The following is a 20,196-nucleotide window of genomic DNA, read 5'->3' as shown; positions in this document are numbered from 1 at the left end:
ATAGTGTTAAAAAGGTCTTGATCTTGCCTTCATCAGATGGGGTGAAGTCACCCCTGTAAAAGCCAAATTTAGAAGATGCACACAAATTGTGAGTCAAAATGGGGATTTCCTTTCTGATCCCATACCTAATGTCAACATGTGCTATCTCCCATCATGAGGGGTCCAATGGACGTGTTTTGGGGGTGCAGCCACTTCCTCTCACCTACTAGAGTTAGGTTGAAGGGGTTGCACCCACAAAACGCGTACATTGAAATCCCCTGATGGCAGATAGCACATGTTGATACACTGTGTGCATCTTCCAAATTTGGCTTTTAAACTGTATTAAAACTTTAGATAAAATTTTTAGAAAAAATGTTTTTTTAAATCCAGGAATCTTTTTAGGATTTAGATTCTCCCTAGTGCATCAATCATGTTCTTCAGTCTTTGTTCAATCTCCTTGGTTTTTTCTTTGATAAGGTCCAAAACACGACTACAAAACATGATTTCCTGGATAAGCCGTTGTGCACTGTCACTGGTGAAATGACTCGATTTTGGTACCACAACCTAAACATCACCTAAAATAAAAATACACACCATGTATTAAAAATATGCGGGCATACATCTATTACCTGAATCTGTGGTGTCAGACACTCATCTGTTGTGGTGTTAATTTCAACCACCTCTCCTTCCTCCACATCCTCAGGTTGTGACCTCTGTTCCCCTTCTTCAGGAGTGGGGGGTCCCCGGTGTCCTCATATTTTCCGAGTCTTTGCTCCCCTAAGAGAATGAAACAAAAGGTATACTTAGCACACTGATATTTGAGGCCAGAAATAGGAATATGAAACATTGCTTGGAAGTGGGGTACAATTGTCTGTTTTGGCAGAGTTCAAAGCAGAAGACATGATTTTTTCCCTTACCAAAGCTGGAATACTTACCTTTTTTGGACAATTTTTTTGTAGACTTGTACATGTAGACACCCCAATTATCCACTGGAGCACCTGTGTGGGACACCCTAAAAAGTTTGTTCTTGTGTCCCACGTTAGTGCTCCTGAGTCCAGAAGTGTAAACAGCTGCTGAGTGTCCTCTCCTTACATTACACTGAATCAAGTTTGCATTTAATTCTAGTTTGAAACACATCTAGACAACAATGTCCTAAACTTCTTTGAATACAAATTATCATGACCAAATGTAGTTAACCCTGTATCTACCAAAAACATCGTATTTATTTTGCAAACGAACAAAATAAATACGACCGATTACTGTGCCCATGAACATGAAAGTAGCCATTTTAAACTGTCCAACAGTAAAGAAAAGCACATGGCGCAGCATGCAAGGGATAATAATAATAGAAGCACACGACAACTACTTACTTTTTAGAAGCACTTTCTTGATCTTTCTGTACTGATCCTGCTCCCTCAGTTTCAGGTCTCACCAGCGTTTCCTCAATTGCTCCTTGGATTGTCATACCCCAAAATTCCTGCGCAGACTCTTCACAACTTTAGTCATGATCTTGGCCTTTCTCTCATTAGGGTTGGTGTACAGTCCATACTTCCCATCATAGTCGGGTCTCTTCAATATGTCCACCATCTCCACCATCTCTACCAAGGACATATTTGAGGCCTTAAATCTCCTACTGGATCGGGACGTTTCTGGCTCCTCGTCGTTACTGCTATTATGCACCTGCTGTGTCTCCGCCATGTTCCTATCCCCGACTGCGACAAAAGAGATGGGGTGGAGAATATTCTAGAAAGAACGTCAGGGGCAGCCAAAGCGGGCGGAGTTTTACGCATGCGCAGTGTCTATAAAGCTAACACGCGTGTGTCGTACCTACGCTCTGTGTGCGGAGGAACGGAAGCGACAAACGTAATAACTAAGGTAACTTTTTAACTTGGGACATGTGTGGCCTATACCGATTCTAGATTGAGGCCTATATTGGGATAAGATTAGGAGAGTTTAGCCTGATATTAGTGTTTTTGTCTTTTGTTTGGTCTTGCAGCAAAAATTAAACAATTTAAAGACCCAGACTTCCTCGGCGAATTCATAGACAGATACAGGGATATGTGTAATTTGTGGGAGGTGAAAAACCCCTTATATCGCAACAAACCAGCAAGGAAGACATCGCTGGGGAAACTGCTGGAATTTGTGAAGACTCGGGTCCCCAACACAGACATCGAGTTTGTGGATAAGAAAATTGGTAGCTTGAGAAGCACGCATAGGAAGGAGCTTCAGAATGTCCATAAGTCCATGAGGTCAGGAGCAGCAGCAGAAGACGTGTATGTACCCAGTCTGTGGTACTACAACAAGATGCGGTTTCTGGAAGACCAGCTTGAAGCCAGAGAATCACTTTCGACTCTTCTGGCCCCCCTTCCATCCACCCTTTCCTCAACCCCAGCTGAAGCTTCCAAGGACCAACCTGCACCTTCCATCCTGGAAGAAATTGAGGAGCCCAAATGGAGACAGGTATAGTATTTTTAAACATATTTTTTGTGGGAAAATGATTGTTGTTAACTAGATGTTTTTATTGCTAACAAATGAATGATTTAAAAAAAAGTGTTTGACATATCAATAGACAGTAGGGGCCAGAAATAATTGGGACAAGAATGAAAAATGCTGGGCTCAGAATGATAGTCTTTTCTATTTATTAACATTCAATTTGCCATAGTTATGAGCTGAAAATTGTGTGTAATTGATGAACCAAAAACTAAAACTATGTCCCTTTTTCATACAGAGGAAGACCTCAGCCAGGACAAGGCTCTGGAATGTGGCACACAGGATGAGGCGGGGTAAGTGTCAGCCAGGGGGTGGCGGGGGTGTCAGCCAGGAGGTGGCGGGGCCCAGCCTCACCCAATCCCAGGTCCCTCCCCTCCGCCTTCCAACCAAAAGGCCCAGGAAGGGGAGGAATGTAGAGGAGGCAGCACTTGTCCTCATTAAGGAGGCTAACGACGCCCTGAAAGCCCCCTTGACACTGTAGAGGCCTATGGCATCTATATAGCCTCAAATTTGCAGCAAATGGAGGAGGGCGCACGCTGAAAATGCGAGTAAATCATTTTTGAGGCCATCCATAAGGGTTTGAGTGGCCAATTGACAAATGATGTCCACTTATGTATGCTTGCCCATCCTCCTCTCATTATCATCCTGCCACAAGTCCACCTCCAGAGCCACAGCCTCCAAGGAAGGCTGCAGGAAAGGCTGCAGGGAAGGCTGCAGGGCAGCATGGAGGGAAGGTTGCATGGAAGACAAGAAAGTGATGGCCTGGGTTCAGTCTGGTCTGATAGAAGACGCAGCCTGTAGTAGTACCACAGCCTGGGGACATACATGTTACCTGCTGCTGTTCCTGATCTCTGTGAGTCCCGGACCAGATTGTGCTCCTTTCTATATGGACTTCTCAAGTTACCAATTTTTTTATCCACATAGTTGATGTCTGCCCTGGGGGCCAAAGGCTTCGCAAATTCCAGCTGTTTCTCCAGCGTTGCCTTCCCTCTTTATTTTATTATTATGAGCCAGAATGCATGGAGATTTTTTTATATGAAAATACTTGCTGATGTGTTTTTCTTCAAATAGGACAGTTTTTTTGTAAGTAGGTAGGTACATTTCAAAAATAGAATGTCAAATTAACAAGGGACACCAACACCAAGCAACCTCCTTGAGGTTTACAAATGCAAGATAATAATAAAAAAAAATACACAACAGAAGATCTTGATTAAAAAAAAAATAAAAACTGACTATAAAAAAAAAAATTAAAAACATTATTATGGAGATTTGGCTTTAAAACAAAAAAGATTATTCAGGAGATCATGAGAAAAAATAAAGAAATCAGTTTGTGAGAACGCAAAACAACTTAAGAGAATGTGCTGCATTGAAAGATTTAAAAATTTGCAGTGTGACGAATGTGCCATCTCCATTATAAACTGACGTTTTACCAGACTGAGCGGCTCCGTCTTGTACTTGATTCTGAGCATGCATGTTTTTTTGCGCGGCGGAATTGCATATACACGAACGGAATTTCCGACAGAAACGTTTTCCTTCGGAAAAATTGAGAACATGCTCTCAATCTTTTGCTGGCGGAAATTCGGCCAGCAAAAGTCCTATGGAGCATACACATGGTCACATTTACCAACCAAAGCTCTCATCGGTCTTTTGCTGGCCAAATTTCCGATCGTGTGTACGCTGCATTAGCAGCTTTCTTGGCTGTGAAGGATGGGAGGGTTTAGTTCCACTTTAAAGAAAAACCACACCTGTTATCTTGTTTTAGGTGGCTATTTGTTGGTTAAGTCACTCCCTTCCTTTTTATAATGCAATAGTGAACTTTCCTGACGGTAATTTGTGCCTATACATCTTCCCATGGGTGCTAATGCAGCAGCTGGAATCCCCAATACATTTTTTATTTGATAATATGGGGTAATTTACTAAAACTGGAGAGTGCAAAATCTGGTGCAGCTCTGCATAAAAACCAATTAGCTTTCTTTTTTTTTTTTTTTTGTAGAGGCTCAAAGTGTTACTAAACCCAGTACCCTGCATTCACTATATCAGGTCTCCCACAGTACACAGAACATGGAAATCATTATAGTAAATATAAACTGCTAAATACGTTTTCTCATCAGCAGTTTATAGCAGTAGTCTAGTGACTTCTATCAGTGTCTGGTTAAAGCTTGTAGGAGGAGTTTTCATTCTACTCTGACTATCCTATGAGGCTGCAGGATCTCTGACCTTCTGTCTGGACAGTGTGCTGATCATATGCACCCTCTCAAGAAAAAAAAATCTCTCTAGCAATACACACAAAACTGAGCATGTGCAGAGTGACTCCAAAGGCTCTGCTCTATCAGCAGATGGATTGGGGACAGTGGAAGAAGGGGAGCATCAGAAAAGACAGGATCTAACAGCCTTTTTACACAATGTGGAGGTTTAAGCCCTTAGATTCCACAATGAGTATAACAAGCATGCTTTACTGCATACACAGACTGATTTTACTGTTGTGGGTTTAGTAACACTTTAAATGAACATTTAAATGCATATACAAGCACTCTACAGTTTTAGTAAATCAACACCTATGAATAAGTAATCTATTACTGTATATGGCTTTGTAAAAGCCATGTCATTGGACGTGGAAGGAAGAGGGTCTCCTGATAGGGATAACTCAGGGATAAGTCCCTGAGAAATACAGTGAGTCACTTTAAGATTCTATTTGCCAACTGAAATAAAAAAATAATAATAGCTTTGGATGTCCTTTAAAATAAAGTGCTGGGGGCGTGACCGGAAGCCGCACTGAATGGCAGCCTGATTCCTCTGCTCTCTCTCAGCCCGGGAAAAAACGGCGCATAGGGGACTCCACACAGCACTCATATGGGCAAATCCAGGACCACCAGATCCGCGGCAGCCAGGGGATCATCCTTACCCCCTCCGGGATCCTCCTCAGACCTCCGGTCCTTCTTTCCGCCGACGGACATGCCACAGACCGGAACAGCCAAGATGGCGCCGGATCCCTCTGCGGCCTACCTTCAGAGATCCGCCCGGAACTCCCCAACGCCTCACTCACCACAGCGGACACCTATAGATCCCGGATCTGCTCCACTGGACAGCACAACCGGACTCCGTAATCCGGGAGCGGTGAGTCCCCCATCCAGATCACCACCTCATGAGGCATCGCAGCAAGGCCCTCAGGACACCATGCCGCCCTCCCTCCCCCAGCAATACACTCAGTGCTCAGAAGCGTTCCCCCGCTTGCTGAGAACAGCATCAGACCCATGTCTGCACGGCACTGAACCAGACTCCCCAACCTCCTCAGTCCTCTCCATGGACTTTCCAGCCCTGCCAGCCCCCATGCACCCAGCTAACTGCACCATTCCGGAACCTGCAGCGAACACAGCATCCCATAACCGCATAGAGCCTGCTTCACCACCACCAAAGGCCCAAAAAATGGCGCTCCCACAGGCACTTGACTTGCCCAGAGACTGGACAATACCACAGGCCACCTATGCCCACAAAGTGAGTCTACCAGACCCCCGCTTCCAGAGAATGGATGCCACAAGGGCCAACCCCTCTGCCCAGACTCCAACCTGGAGTGAACCCTGGGACTCCCCACTGGGAACTGCACACCAGGCTTTGGGCCTCACCGCGTCAGACCCACCACCTTTACCACCCCGCACACCCTCGGCGCAGTGGTCCGCGCTACCAGAGCACCCCCAACCAGCACCCCCACAATGGCAAACCTATTTGCAAGCAATCCCCACTAAAGAGGACTTCCGACAGTTAATAGAAGACGTAAAGTCCACGTGTCGCTCGGAAATACAAGTGCTCCAGTCAGGCCTCAAACACCTAGCCGACAGAGTTGAAATGGCCGAAGAAGAAATCCAAGAGACCAAGCTTGCAGTCCACAGAACCCAACTCCAGGGAGCAGACCACCACACCATGCTAAGAGACATGCAGCGCCATGTGGAAGACTTGGACAACAGAGGACGCAGGAACAACATACGGGTGAGAGGAATCCCAGAAGTTGATGGCCCAGAAGACATTCAACACATTCTACAAGACGTGTTTAACAATCTCCTGGGAGAACCAGTCACCAAGTTCATAGAAATGGACAGAGCCCATCGAGCCTTGCGACCCAAGAATGCCACTACGCAACCAAGAGACATTATCTGCAGGATTAACTCCTACCCCTTGAAAGAGGACATTATGCGACAAGCTCGCTTAGCACGCAGAGTGACTTACAAAAATGCTCAGGTGCAGCTATACCCTGATCTCTCATGGATCACGTTACAGAAGCGAAGACTCCTTCAACCACTGCTACGCATCTTACAAGAAGAAAATATCCCCTACCGCTGGGGTTTCCCCTTCAGCCTTACAGCCAAAAACCAAGGCAGATCTGCGGTTCTACGTTATCCGGAGGACATACAAGCCTTCTGCAATACAGTGGGAATATCCGTCCCCCGTCTCCCAGAATGGGACCTGATCACCAATCCTCCTGCACCACCCGCAACTTGGCAGAAAGTTTCCTCATCCAACAGATCCCGAAACAAAGATGCATCACGCAAGAATACCAAGCACGGAAACGGCTGACTCCAGATGTACCGACAGCATCTTTAGGATGCCTTCCAATGGCCTTTATAGACCACCAGATAATACTGGTGATTTTGCCCTGGACATTATAGTTTACTTAGTCCCCCTCTTGTTGCGCCCTCAGTTTATACTTTAGTTTACATTACGGGCACATCTCCACGGAGATTCGAGAGAGTGGGAGATATCACTCCTGACCACCCCCCTCTTGGTTAGCTGATAGCAGTTATAGTTATTTCACAGTTTGTGTTTTCTATGACCAAATCGGGGTTCCCTTGCATCCACCCGACGGGTCCTTTTGGGCTGCAGTTGGGGGGATCCTTGGAATCCCGTATTGACCTAGGCCTTTTTGCCTCTCGAGGTCGTTTGATAATTGACCGAATTTATACCCGTATGATTTGTACTAATCACATGTTTTTCTTTCTTCTTCTCTCTCCCTTTCCCTCCCCCTCTCTACCCTTCTCCCCCCCCCCCACCTATCCACCATTATGTGACTCAACGGACAAACCGTGGAATCCACCTGGCTCCTCCCTCGGGGCATGTGCACAGCCAACCCACCGCCTTCCGAACATCCTCTCCACATCAGGTAAGACAACCTCCCTTCCCCGACCAACACTATGGCTAAGATCCTATCCTTAAATGTTCACGGCCTAAATTCTGATAAAAAGAGACATCTGGCGATGAGGGAATTTAAACAATCTGGAGCAGATATTGTCTTTGTCCAAGAAACACACTTTGATAAAGGGGGCTCATTCTCATTCGCATCCAAGCATTTCTCCCAAATATACCATTCTTCAGGTCCACATAAACGGGCAGGGGTCGCCATCCTCATTAAAAATGGATCCCCCTTTAAATGTACGGCGCAATATACCGATCCACATGGCCACTTTGTCATCCTTCAAGGACAGTGGCAAAAACAGGCACTTACTCTCTGCACCCTCTATACCCCCAATATTAAACAATATAACTTTCTGACTAAAGTATTTACCCGACTCTTTAAATCTGACCATGAGATACTAGTAGTGGGGGGCGATTTTAATCTAACTCACTCAACAACTGCGGATCGTCAGGTGGTGGGCCCCAGGGCAATACCGGCTCGTGCCTTACGAGACTCGAAGCTCTTCCGCAGACTCTCCAGACGCTATGCTCTCTTCGATGCCTGGAGGGCTCTCCACCCTGGTGACCGGCAATACACGTTCTATTCAGCTCCCCACAAAACACACTCACGCATCGACTACTTCTTCCTAAATAATACTGCGCTTAGACACACAAAAGAAGCAAAAATACTACCGATCTCATGGTCCGATCACGCACCTATATCACTTAAATTAGAACTAGGTTCCACCGCCTATAGACCATACAATTGGAAACTAAACACATTCCTCCTCCAGCACATACCATCGAAAACAGAATTATTATCCACTCTCACTCACTATTTTGCAGAGAACAATACCCCTGACATATCTACATCTACACTATGGGAAGCCCATAAGGCCGTGGTCCGAGGCAGATGCATGGCACTGTCCTCTGCTATGAAAAAAGATGCCCTGGCCACAAAACTTCAAACCGAAAAAGAACTTAGGGCTTTAGAAAACCAACTACAACAGTCACCAACTCTAACCCTCCTTAAAAAAGTCGTAAAACTGCGAACAACATTGAGCGATTTGGCAATGGGGCGGGTAGAAAAAGCCATCCTCAGACTAAGACAGTTATACTATGATAAAGGCAACAAAGCACACTCCTTACTAGCGAAAAAACTACGCGATACCTCCCACATATCCACACCACACCAAATTAAGACTAAATCAGGTTCCCTACTATCCCATCCCAAGGACATTGCTGATACTTTTGCGAAATACTATCGGGACCTCTACAACAATCCTAATATCCCTAGTAACCCCGCTCCTCCAGACCTTCTCCACCGAATGCAGCGCTATTTGGCAGAGAGCGGAGTCCCTCAGCTCCAAAATTCTGACCTGACAACCTTAAACATGCCAATCACTGAAGAGGAAATAGAACAGACTATAAAGACACTCCCATCACGCAAGGCCCCCGGACCAGACGGACTACCCTACGAATACTACAAAGCAGTCCTCCCCATCCTCTTACCACATATGTGCAAACTCTTCAACGCCTTCTTCCGAGACTCCCCCATCCCGTCAGACATGCAACGCTCGTTTATCACTCTGATCCCTAAGCCAGAAAAAGACCCTACCCTATGTGCCAACTATAGACCTATTGCCCTGCTGAACTCAGACCTAAAAATTTTCACTAAACTACTATCAATCCGGTTGAACATGATCCTCCCATCCCTAATTCACAAGGACCAAGTGGGCTTTGTCCCCCTCAGGCAGGCAGGAGACAACACCAGGAAGGTGATTGATCTGGTGGATGTGGCGAATAGGGAGAAAACGGCAGCTCTGCTACTTAGCCTAGATGCCGAAAAGGCCTTTGACCGACTTGGGTGGCCCTTCCTGTTTGCCACACTACAACACGTGGGATTTCGGGGACCATTCTTGAGAGCCATTAAACATCTCTATACAAATCCCTCTTCACAGGTCAGAACTCCCTTTGCCATTTCTCCAGCTTTCTCGATAACAAACGGCACCCGACAGGGATGCCCATTATCACCCCTGCTATTTGCATTATGTGTTGAACCCTTGGCGGCCTCTATCCGAGGTAATCAGGATATTCGGGGGGTCTCCGTTAGGGGGCGGGAGTTCAAGATCTCGCTGTTCGCAGACGACGTGATCCTTACCCTGACCCAACCTCGAATCTCCCTGCCAAACTTACACGCAGAACTGGACAAATATGGAGCCCTCTCGGGCTATAAAATTAATACCTCTAAATCAGAGGCCCTTCCAATCAACATCTCAGACAAGGAAACAACACACCTAAAAGCAAACTTCACTTATCACTGGAAAACTACTTCCTTGAAATACCTAGGGGTACACATCACTACAAAATTTAACACTTTATACCAGGAAAACTTTCCCCCCATATACCGCTCCATCAGAGCCCTGCTAACATCATGGAAAAAACACCATATTTCCTTACTAGGTCGGATCGCGTCGATTAAGATGACAATCCTCCCGAAACTGCTCTACCTTTTCCAAACTCTACCCATCCCTGTCCCCCACAGCCACCTGAGTAAACTACAATCTGACCTTTTTAAATTTACCTGGAACTACAAAAGGCATAGAATTCCTCGGTCGGTGATGATGGCGGCACGCTCGGATGGAGGTCTCGCGTTCCCCAACCTCATCAAATACTATCAAGCCACCCAACTACGTGTCATAGCCTCCTGGTTTACCCAACGGTCCTATAATAGGTGGACAGAGATTGAAAAAATATGGTTGGCCCCGACCCACCCTAATAACCTATTGTGGAGCGCGAGGGCGGAGGTCCCCCCCGAGCGCTCACTGGGAACAGTGTCCCATCTTCGCCGACTGTGGAACAAATTATCAAATGTCCATGAATTGTCCTCAGAAAAATCAGTCCTAACATCCTTCATCTATAACCCCAAAATTCCGGACAGCCTCACTCGCCAGATGTCTCACCCGTGGTCGTCGCGGAACCTCTTCCACTACGGACACATAGTAGACCCAAGAACCCGCAGATTATTGCCCTACTCTGATCTTCAAACCAAATATGACCTTCCACGCCAGGCCTTCTACAGCTACCTGCAAATACGCCATTATGCCCTGTCCATAGCGTCTGACCTACAGTTCTCCCCTCCAACGCCTTTCGAAAACCTGATTATGGGAGGCACAGCCCAGAAGGGCCTAATCTCTGATATTTACAAAATAATAAATGCCTACCCACTAGAAACTAAAGGTAAACATGCTTATATGATCAGATGGGAAAAAGCCCTCGAGGAGGAACTTCCCATGGAGCAATGGCAGACGATATGGACCCAGGCGGCAAAAAGTTCCCTATGCACCCTATACAAGGAGAATACTTATAAAATTCTCCTATACTGGTATATGACTCCGGACACCCTCCATACCATATACCCCTCAAGTCCCGACCGCTGCTGGCGATGTCAGAAAGAAAGGGGTACACTCCTCCACATATACTGGAGCTGTCCATTGATTGCCCCCTACTGGACTGAAGTCCACCAATTGCTGACCGGTCTTTTGGAGGTTCAGGTTCCCATGACCCCCAAGCTCTTTCTTCTAGGAGTCCTACAACCAAAAATCCCTAAGGCATACAAAAAGTTAATGCGTCATATTCTCACAGCGGCACGCTGCCTCATCGCCCTAAATTGGAAAAAAACCTCTCCCCCCACTCCTGAAGCCCTATACGCCAGGATTAAAGATGTGGAGTCGATGGAGAAGATGACGGCCAGAATTCAGGACAGGCTGGAAGCACACAACAAAGTATGGGAGCTGTGGCACCGTTGGGAGGACCCACCTTGAACAAGTAAACAAAACAATGTAATAACCACCTCCCCCCCCCCCCCCCTTCTTCACCCTTCTTCCCTTCTCCCCCCTCTTTCTTTCTTTTAGTATTGAATGTTTTAATAACTTGTACGACTTTGAACGATGGTATATACTATGTAATCTTGTAATAAAAATATAACAATAAAAATGTTATTTAAAAAAAAAAAAAAAAATAAAGTGCTAGTCCACTCGATATTGATTCTTTTGTGTATTGTGTGGATGCAGGTGGTTTGAGCCTTTCCTTGCCTTCATTTATCTCTTGAGTTCAGAGCTGGAAAACATCTGCGTAGATAGCTTCTGGTATGTGAAGTGTGTGTTTTTAACATATGTTTGCAAAAGTTTGTAACTGAGTCCTTTTTTTAAATTCACTTTTGAAATTTAAGTTAGCTTAGCTGACTGGTAAAATAGAGAATTTATAGTAGATTTTTCTCTTTTTTATGTGAAATGCTACTTCCAAGTGCACATTTAGTGAGGTCTATTTGGCAGGTGTGACTGTACTACAGGACAGTTATACATCATTTAACAGACACAACAGTTTGCATACATTCTTTTCAACTGTGTATTAAGCTGTTTGCCAGAAGTTCAGTTTTAATGCAGTAAGCACTCACCGTTCTGAGGATTTAATATATGATGTTTATTAAAGGTCCACCCTCCCAGGTTTGAAGCATCCATCTCAAAGCCTTGCAAGATGACTGTCCTCTTTTCCCATAGCACAAGATTTGGGCATGACTCATACTCATATCCAACAGATACTTCATAAAAAAAAAAGAAATAACAGTTTAAATCCATGTCCTTCTTTTAACGCATGTTCATATACCAAACAATATGATCTAGTTTACAGGTAACTTAATCATTCGCAAATCAGACCTGATGACTCCAGTATTTGTTTATTAGAAATATAAATCATTGATGTTTATATGTCCTTCTGAAGAATTTTCAACATTTTTCTTCTTTTCAGCCAGCAGACATGTTATCTCCAAATGAAAAAGCAACCAAGTGAAATTGCATCTATTACGGTTTGCCTAAAGCACAGAGAAGTCATATTTCAGCTCAGAGAATGCTGAAAGCACAACGTAACTAGGGGGCAGATTATTCCTCACAATTACAGAGCACACTTACTGTCCTATTTGGAAATCTAGAACAGACCAATAGCCATTAAATGATCATCTTCCTTGTCGGGGAAGATGCAATGGATAGCTTTTCTGGAAAGTGTTGCGGATCTTCTATTTGGTTATTTTTGTTTTAGCCTTTTTTATAGGTTTACCTAGAACACTTTATTCTTTTTCTATAAGTCATTTCAGACTAAACTTATTAAACAGAACGTGTGAACAATATAATTCTTTTTTAAGTAACTATGTCAGTATTTAAAAGTGCACTCTGAAAGGTGTACCTATTAAATGAGAGTTTAAATACTTATCTCAACAAAAATTTATGCATAAAACCATACTACGCAGGTGACAATAAGCAGTCCATTTTCAACAGAAACTACAGGCATTGAGTAGTTCAAAGAAAAGGTCTAATTTTTTTAAGAGAATTATTTGTAGACCTAGTGGTGCCATTACTGAGTGTTTTCTGATGGTCTGTGCTAGACATGTGGAATTTGTTTTGGTTCGAATCTAAATTCAGACAAATTTTTGGTTATTCAGAAATTTGGATTTATAACAATAGTAGCCAATTTCGTTATAATTTTTCTAATGAATTCCAAATTTTCAGAACCATTCAAATTCAAATCGGTTGAAAATTTATTGACCAATCCAAATTCTGTGTGAAGAATAGCTGATTGTTAAGGAGCAGGCTGGCCGCCGCATCCTTAACTACCAATGACTCATCATTTGTCAGTGAGTTTCCCCATTAAAAGCTGAATGTAAACAAAAGAATGCCGCCAATGAAAAATAAAGGAGAAAAACAGTGTGCCCCCCCATCCATACCAGGCCCTTCAGGTCTGATATTGATTTTAAGGGGAAGCCCACACCAAAATAAAATGGAATGCGGTCCCCCCAAAATTCATACCAGACCCTTATCCAAACATGCAGCCTGGCAGCTCAGCAAAAGAGGGGGATGAACAAGCGTCCCCCCTCCTGAACTATAGCAGGCCACATGTTCTCAACATGGAGGGGGTGCTTTGGGGTAGGGAGGGCTCCCCCCAAAGCACCTTGTCCCCATGTTGATGAGGACAAGGGCCTCTTCCTCACATCCCTGGCCGGTAGTTGTCAGGGTCTGCGGGCGAGGGGCTTATTGGAATCTCGGAAGATCCTGCCCCCATGTGAATGAGTAGAGGTACATTGTACCCCTACTCATTCACCAAAAAAATATAGACAGTTTTTGACAATTCCTTTATTAAAAATAACATGTCCCCCAAAGTAAATCCAGCGTCAATCACGCTGAACGCCGCTGCCCAAAAAAATAGAAAAGATGTCCGCACCCAATGAAGGCTCCCACTGTCTGACAGTTCCGCAATCTGACAGTTCTTAAAAAACTAAGGGGTAGGGCCCTGATGACGTCCCCCAGTGACCCTGTTGACCCTTGATGACATCACAAGGGGGGGCAGGTGGCCCCACCCCATAGTTATTTAAGAACCGTCAGAACAGTGGGAGCCTTCATTAGGTGCGGACCTCTTTTTTTTATATCAGGTCGGCGGTGGCAGCGGAGTTCATTGCGATTGACACTGAATTTACTTCAGGGGACATTGTTTTTGTTTTTTTAATAAAGAAGTTGGCAAAATAATAATAATAATTAAAAAAAAGTTGTGTGGGGTTCCAGTTAAAATTCATACCAGACCTAAAGTACCTGATATGGATAGGGGGTAGACTCCACGCTGTTTTTCTCCTTTATTTTTCATTTTCTGGCATTTGTTCGTTTACATTCAGCTGTTAGTGGGGAAGGTATGTTAAGAATGCGGCGGCCAGCTTCCCAGCCTGCTCCTTAACAACTAGTTATTCTTCACACAGAATTTGGATCGGTCAATAAATTTGTGACTGGTTTGAATTAGAATTGTTCTGAAAATTTGGAATTCGTTAGAAAATGAATAAACTAAACAAAACTAAATTAAACAAAACTACAAACTAAAAAACAAATTACAAAACGAGTCCACAAAACGAAGTTAGTAATATAACAAAGTTATCCGAAACTAAACAAATTTTTCTGTTCTACACATAGTCTAGTATTTGCTTTACAGAAAGATCCTGTTTGATGGGAGTATCCGAATAGGTTTCCCTGTAATCGTCATTTTCCTCTGCTTCAGACTTTTTTGCAAGAGCCCACCCAAACAGTGAGAAGGCTTTTGAGCATGTGTATGGTAATTTTAGATGACTTGGTTGGTGGGATTGTGGGCAGCTTCATAGGCTTTGACAGAGGAGGACAGAACTGCCATGTCTTAGCTTCAGAATCAGTGTGGTAAGTTAAAGAGAAGCTCTTGGCTACTGTAGCTGCTGACTTTTAATATTAGGGCACTTACCTGTCCAAGAATCCAGCGGTGTCCTCACCCTAGCTGATTTCTCAATCGGCTATCAGGTGCTGGAGCGCCACCTTGACTAAGGGAAACTGGCAGTGAAACCTTGCGGCTTCACAGCCGGGCTCCTACTGCAGAAAGCGCGCTGTGCTCTGTGAATGGGCTGTGGGGAAAGGAGGGGGTGCTGAACTTCTGGCTTAGTTTGCCGTTGCAAACTGACCCGGAAGTGGAACTTGTTCGTTCATGCCCCAAATAGACGCAAGGAAAAATGTTTGACAGCAGAGAAAACAAAAGTTGAGAGAGGTGGACAAATAACAGCAGGGATAGAGTGATATACACTAAAACTAGTATCGGGAAGCTCTTGCCTGTTCCCTTTCACCCTCCCATCTGGCTATTAAGTGGGAAAGACCTCCTTACTGACTAATAGGGATGAGCCCAATGTTTGACTCAAACATCGGGTGTTCACCTGTTCGCCGAACAGCGAACAATATGCGGTGTTCGCTGCAAATTCGAAAGCTGCTGGAACACCGTTAAAGTCTATGGGACACTAGCATGAAAAATCAAATGTGCTAATTTTAAAGGCTTATATGCAAGTTATTGTCATAAAAAGTGTTTCGGGACCTGGGTCCTGCCCCAGGGGACATGTATCAATGCAAACATTTTTCTTAAAAACGGCCATTTTTTCAGGAGCAGTGATTTTTTTAATGCTTAAAGTGAAACAATAAAAATGAAATATTCCTTTAAATATTGTGCCTGGGGGTGTCTATAGTATGCATTTTTCCCTTGTTTAGAACAGTACCACAGCAAAATTACATCTCTAAAGGAAAAATTGTCATTTAAAACTGATCACGGCTGTAATGAATTGTCAGGTCTCAGCAATATAGATAAACCTCATTGAAAAAAAGAGCATGGGATCCCCCCAGTCCATTACCAGGCCCTTCGGGTCTGGTATAAATATTAAGGGGAACTCTGAACCAAAATTTAAAAAAAAAATTGTGTGGTGGTTCCCATAAAATCCATACCAGGCCCTTCAGGTCTGATATGGAAATTAAGGGGATCCCTGCACCAATTTTTTTTTTAAAATGGTGCAGGGGTCCCCCCAAAATCCATACCAGACCTGAAGGGTCTGGTATGGATTTTAAGGGGAACCCTGCGCCAAAAAAAAAATGGCGTAGAGGCCCCCCAAAATCTATACCAGACCCTTATCCGGGCACGCAGCCTGGCAGGCCGCAGGAAAAGAGGGGGATGAGAGAGCGCCCCCCCTCCTGAACCGTACCAGGCCACATGCCATCAACATGGGGAGGCTGCTTTGGGGTAGCCCCAAAAGCACCTTGTCCCCATGTTGATAGGGACAAGGGCCTCATCCCCACAACCCTTGCCTGTTGGTTGTGGGGGTCTGTGGGTGGGGGGCTTATCAGAATCTGGAAGCCCCCTTTAACAAGGGGATCCCCAAATCCCAGCCTCCCCCCGTGTGAAATGGTAACGGGGTACAAGTACCCCTACCATTTCACAAAAAAAGTGTCAAAATGGTAAAAAAGACGAGACACAGCTTGGGATAAGTCCTTTATTAAAAAATTAAAAAATAAAAATGTCCCACAATGTCTATTCATCTTCTTCTATCTCGCCGCCCGATGGACCAAAAAAGAAAAAAAAAAGCTGCGTGGGAGGCTCCCGCCGAGGGACGCATTTTCGCTGTGACAGCTCTTATATAACTGAGAGCGGGTCCACCCGGTTACGTAACTTCGCCATGGCTTCCCCCTGGCATCAGAGGGGGCAAGGCCACCCAGTGACGTAAACGTGTGACCCCGCCCCCTCTGATGCCACGGGGAAGCCCCATGGCGTCAGAGGGGACGGGGTCACCTGGTTACATTATCAGGTGGCCCCGCCCTCAGTTATATAAGAGCTGTCACAGCGAAGATGCATCACTCAGCGGAAGCCTCCCATGGAGGCGGTCCGGTCGCGGCTTTTTTTTCTTTTTTGGTCCGTCGGGCAGCGTGATAAGATGAATGGACATGTCCCAAGCTGTGTCTTGTTTTTTTTACCATTCTGACACTTTTTTGTGAAATGGTAATGGGGTACTTGTACCCCATTACCATTTCACACAGGGGGAGGCCGGGATCTGGGGGTCCCCTTGTTAAAGGGGGCTTCCAGATTCCGATATCAGACCTAAAGGGCCTGGTATGGATTTTGGGGGGGACCCCTACGCCATTTTCTAATTAAATTTGGTGCAGTCTTCCCCTTAATTTCCATATCAGACCCGACGGGCCTGGTATGGATTTTAGGGGGACCACCACACTATTTTTTTTTTAAGTTTTGGTTCAGGGTTCCCCTTAATATTCATACCAGACCAAAAGGGCCTGGTAAAAATGGACTGGGGGGGTTCCCATGCTCTTTCTTTCAATGAGTTTTAACTATATTGCCGAGACCCGTCAATTCATTACAACCACAATCAGTTTTAAATGACAATTTTTCCTTTAGAAATGCCATTTTGCTGTGGTACTGTTCTAAACACGGGAAAAATGCGCCACTTTACAGGCATACTATAGACACCCCCAGGCATGAAATTTAAAGGAATATTTCATTTTTATTGTTTCACTTTAAGCATTAAAAAAAATCACTGCTCCCGAAAAAACGGCCGTTTTTTGATACGTCCCCTGGGGCAGGACCCGGGTCCCCAAACACTTTTGGCAATAACTTGCATATAAGCCTTTAAAATTAGCACTTTTGATTATTCATGTTTGTGTCCCATAGACTTTAACGGTGTTCGTGTGTTCTGCCAAATTTTTTGCCTGTTTGCAAGTTCTGCTGCGGACCGAACAGGAGGGTGTTCAGCTCATCCCTAGTGACTAATAGGGATTTATGGAAAATTGGTGCAGACAGACTAGACTTTACTCTTTCAGGCTCTTATTGCTACATACCTAATAAAACGCTGTTCTTAATAAATGCTGAAGCTACCCGCAGGAAATTGTTTATGTTAATGTGCTTGATAATGTTACTTTATCCTAATATTGTAGGATTTTATTGTTTATTCGATTTTATTATTATTAGGGCCCTTTCAAACAGATGCACTTAAAAACATGGTATGCACCATACTTGCAATGCATTGGTGCAAAGATGTACATAGGTTTTAAAGAAATACATTTTTTCATGAATTTTTGTTCCGCTACACCAAAAGTGCATTAAAAACTGATCAAAGGTGAAAGGGCCCCTAAAGATGAAAATCAAATGCAATTAATATAGAAGAGATTCACTATATTTATGGTTTATTTTCAATGTGTCCACCTGTGTACATCATTCATTTATGAACTTTCACAGACTCATTTAATAAGGCAAAAAATAAACTGCAATAATCCACAGTAGCCAGTCATCATTTGCCATTTCCCTGATTTGATTTCAATACAAAGAAATCTAGTTGCTATCGGTTACTGCACTTTGTACTTCAGCTTTGCTCTCTCACTGCTTTACTGCATTAGCCTGTAAAAGTAGTTGTATTAAGAAAAGCTTTTAAAGCTTTTCACACTGATATGAGCCATAAACATTTTGTTGGAATACTCAGGAGGTGGCAGAAAACAGTCTCAAAATGAAGCCTGACTCTTCTCTAGCAGAAAAGGCAGCCAAATTGAATTAACTTGAAAAAAAAGTCATTGATTCTGTCCATGGCTTTTTTCCAAATCCTCTATTAATAACTTGAATACCGTTCATTTTCAGATTTCATAACCCATCAATTCATTTTGTGGTGTAGAAGAATAGCGATTAAGCATTAATCTAAAGAGGACAGGCGCCTTCTGTGCTTTTCCAATCATACACTGTGTCCAAGACTTTGTCCACCAGACAGTTATGCAAGTTGTATTGCCCAGTAAAATTATTTTCATAGCAGCTGTCAAGGTCCAGCATGCCTTTCATCTAGCTTATTCTAATAGAAGTAATGTATGGGCTTATAGACCAGCTAGAGAGAATGCATGGTATGTACTGTAAATAAGGATTTTTACTTCACTGTAAAATCCTTTACTTGGAGTTCAATACTAGACACGTGTTCCTTCAAGTCTTGACCATGGGATTATGAGCCTGCCACCTTCAGATGAGGGCACTGGCAAACAATATTGTCAGGACAGCCCATAAAACCCCTCTCACCCCTAACAATTCTACACTTTTTAGCAAGCAAACAGAGGAAGATGCCAAGACAAAGGGGAATGTGTCCTGTACTGTACACCAAGAAAGGTATTCTACCAATGTGTGTATGTGTGTGTGTGTATATATATGTTTAATTCTTAATCATACAGTTGCAAATGAGAAAGCATTGTACTGTATGGTTTAACTAGTTCATACTTCCTGTACCCTCATCTCAATGTAAACATAGAGAGAATTCAAGGAAGATATCATCTTTGAACTATTATTTAACTACAGAAGAAAAAAAATTAAACCAATAGCCTAAGAACTATCGGTCAGATGAGAAAACACCCCAAGAACATGTGATTTTGCCCCATTCTCAAAACAGTTGGTTAATTCACATAGAATTGCATTTTCACTAGGTAAAAAGCCATGCATTTTTTAAAATAGCATCAAATCTTAACCACTTGCCAACCGCGATATAGCTATCCGGGTAAAGGACCACTCACAGTGGCCCTTTACCATGTGATCAGCTGTGTCTAATTACAGCTGATCACAATGTAAACACACTAGCCGGTTATCGGCATTCCTCTCTGCACGCGCTGTCACAGTGCGAGGAGAGGAGAGGAGAGTCGTAAACCGGCAAGTGTGTAAGGGGACATCTATCATCAATGTCCTGATTATCAGTGCAGCCCCAATAGTGCCAATTAGTGCTGCCAATCAGTGCCCATCAGTGTCACCTATCAATGCTTCCTCATAAGTGCTGCCTATCAGTGCCCATTAGTGCTGCCTATCAGTGCCCATCAGTGCCACTTATCACTGTCACCTATTAGTGCCCATCAGTGCCACTTCATCAGTGCCTCCTCATTAGTGCCCATGAGTGCCTCCTCATCAGTGCCCATCAGTGCCACCTCATTAATGCTGCCTCATCAATGCCTATAAGTGCAGCCTACAGCGCCCATCAGTGCCCATAGTGCAATCTCATTAGCGCACATCAGTGAAGGAGAAAAATTACTTGTTTGCAAACTTTTGTAACAGAAACTAAGAAAAACATTTTTTATTGGTCTTTTTTCATTTGCTTAACAAAAAATGAAAAACCCAGTGGTGATTAAATACCACCAAAATAAAGCTCTATTTGTATGAAAAAATTGATAAAAACTTAAT

The 20,196-nt window shown here is 43.9% G+C and overlaps 1 protein-coding gene across 9 annotated transcripts in view; it reads right to left on the bottom strand.

Moving 5' to 3' along the window:
- TENM1 (teneurin transmembrane protein 1) overlaps positions 1-20,196 on the bottom strand; it is a 1,380,190-nt gene that overhangs the window by 318,828 nt on the left and 1,041,166 nt on the right. For all 9 annotated transcript variants that reach the window (XM_073599409.1, XM_073599407.1, XM_073599406.1 and 6 more), the window contains one exon: positions 12,086-12,229. In XM_073599409.1, coding sequence (XP_073455510.1) covers positions 12,086-12,229 — 144 coding nt within the window. The remainder of the gene's footprint in view (positions 1-12,085; positions 12,230-20,196) is intronic.

Source organism: Aquarana catesbeiana, linkage group LG09, assembly GCF_042186555.1.
Source record: "Aquarana catesbeiana isolate 2022-GZ linkage group LG09, ASM4218655v1, whole genome shotgun sequence".
Taxonomy (NCBI): Eukaryota; Metazoa; Chordata; class Amphibia; order Anura; family Ranidae; genus Aquarana; species Aquarana catesbeiana.
Note: the sequence above shows the minus strand (reverse complement) of the source record. Positions and strands in the feature narration are given on the sequence as shown.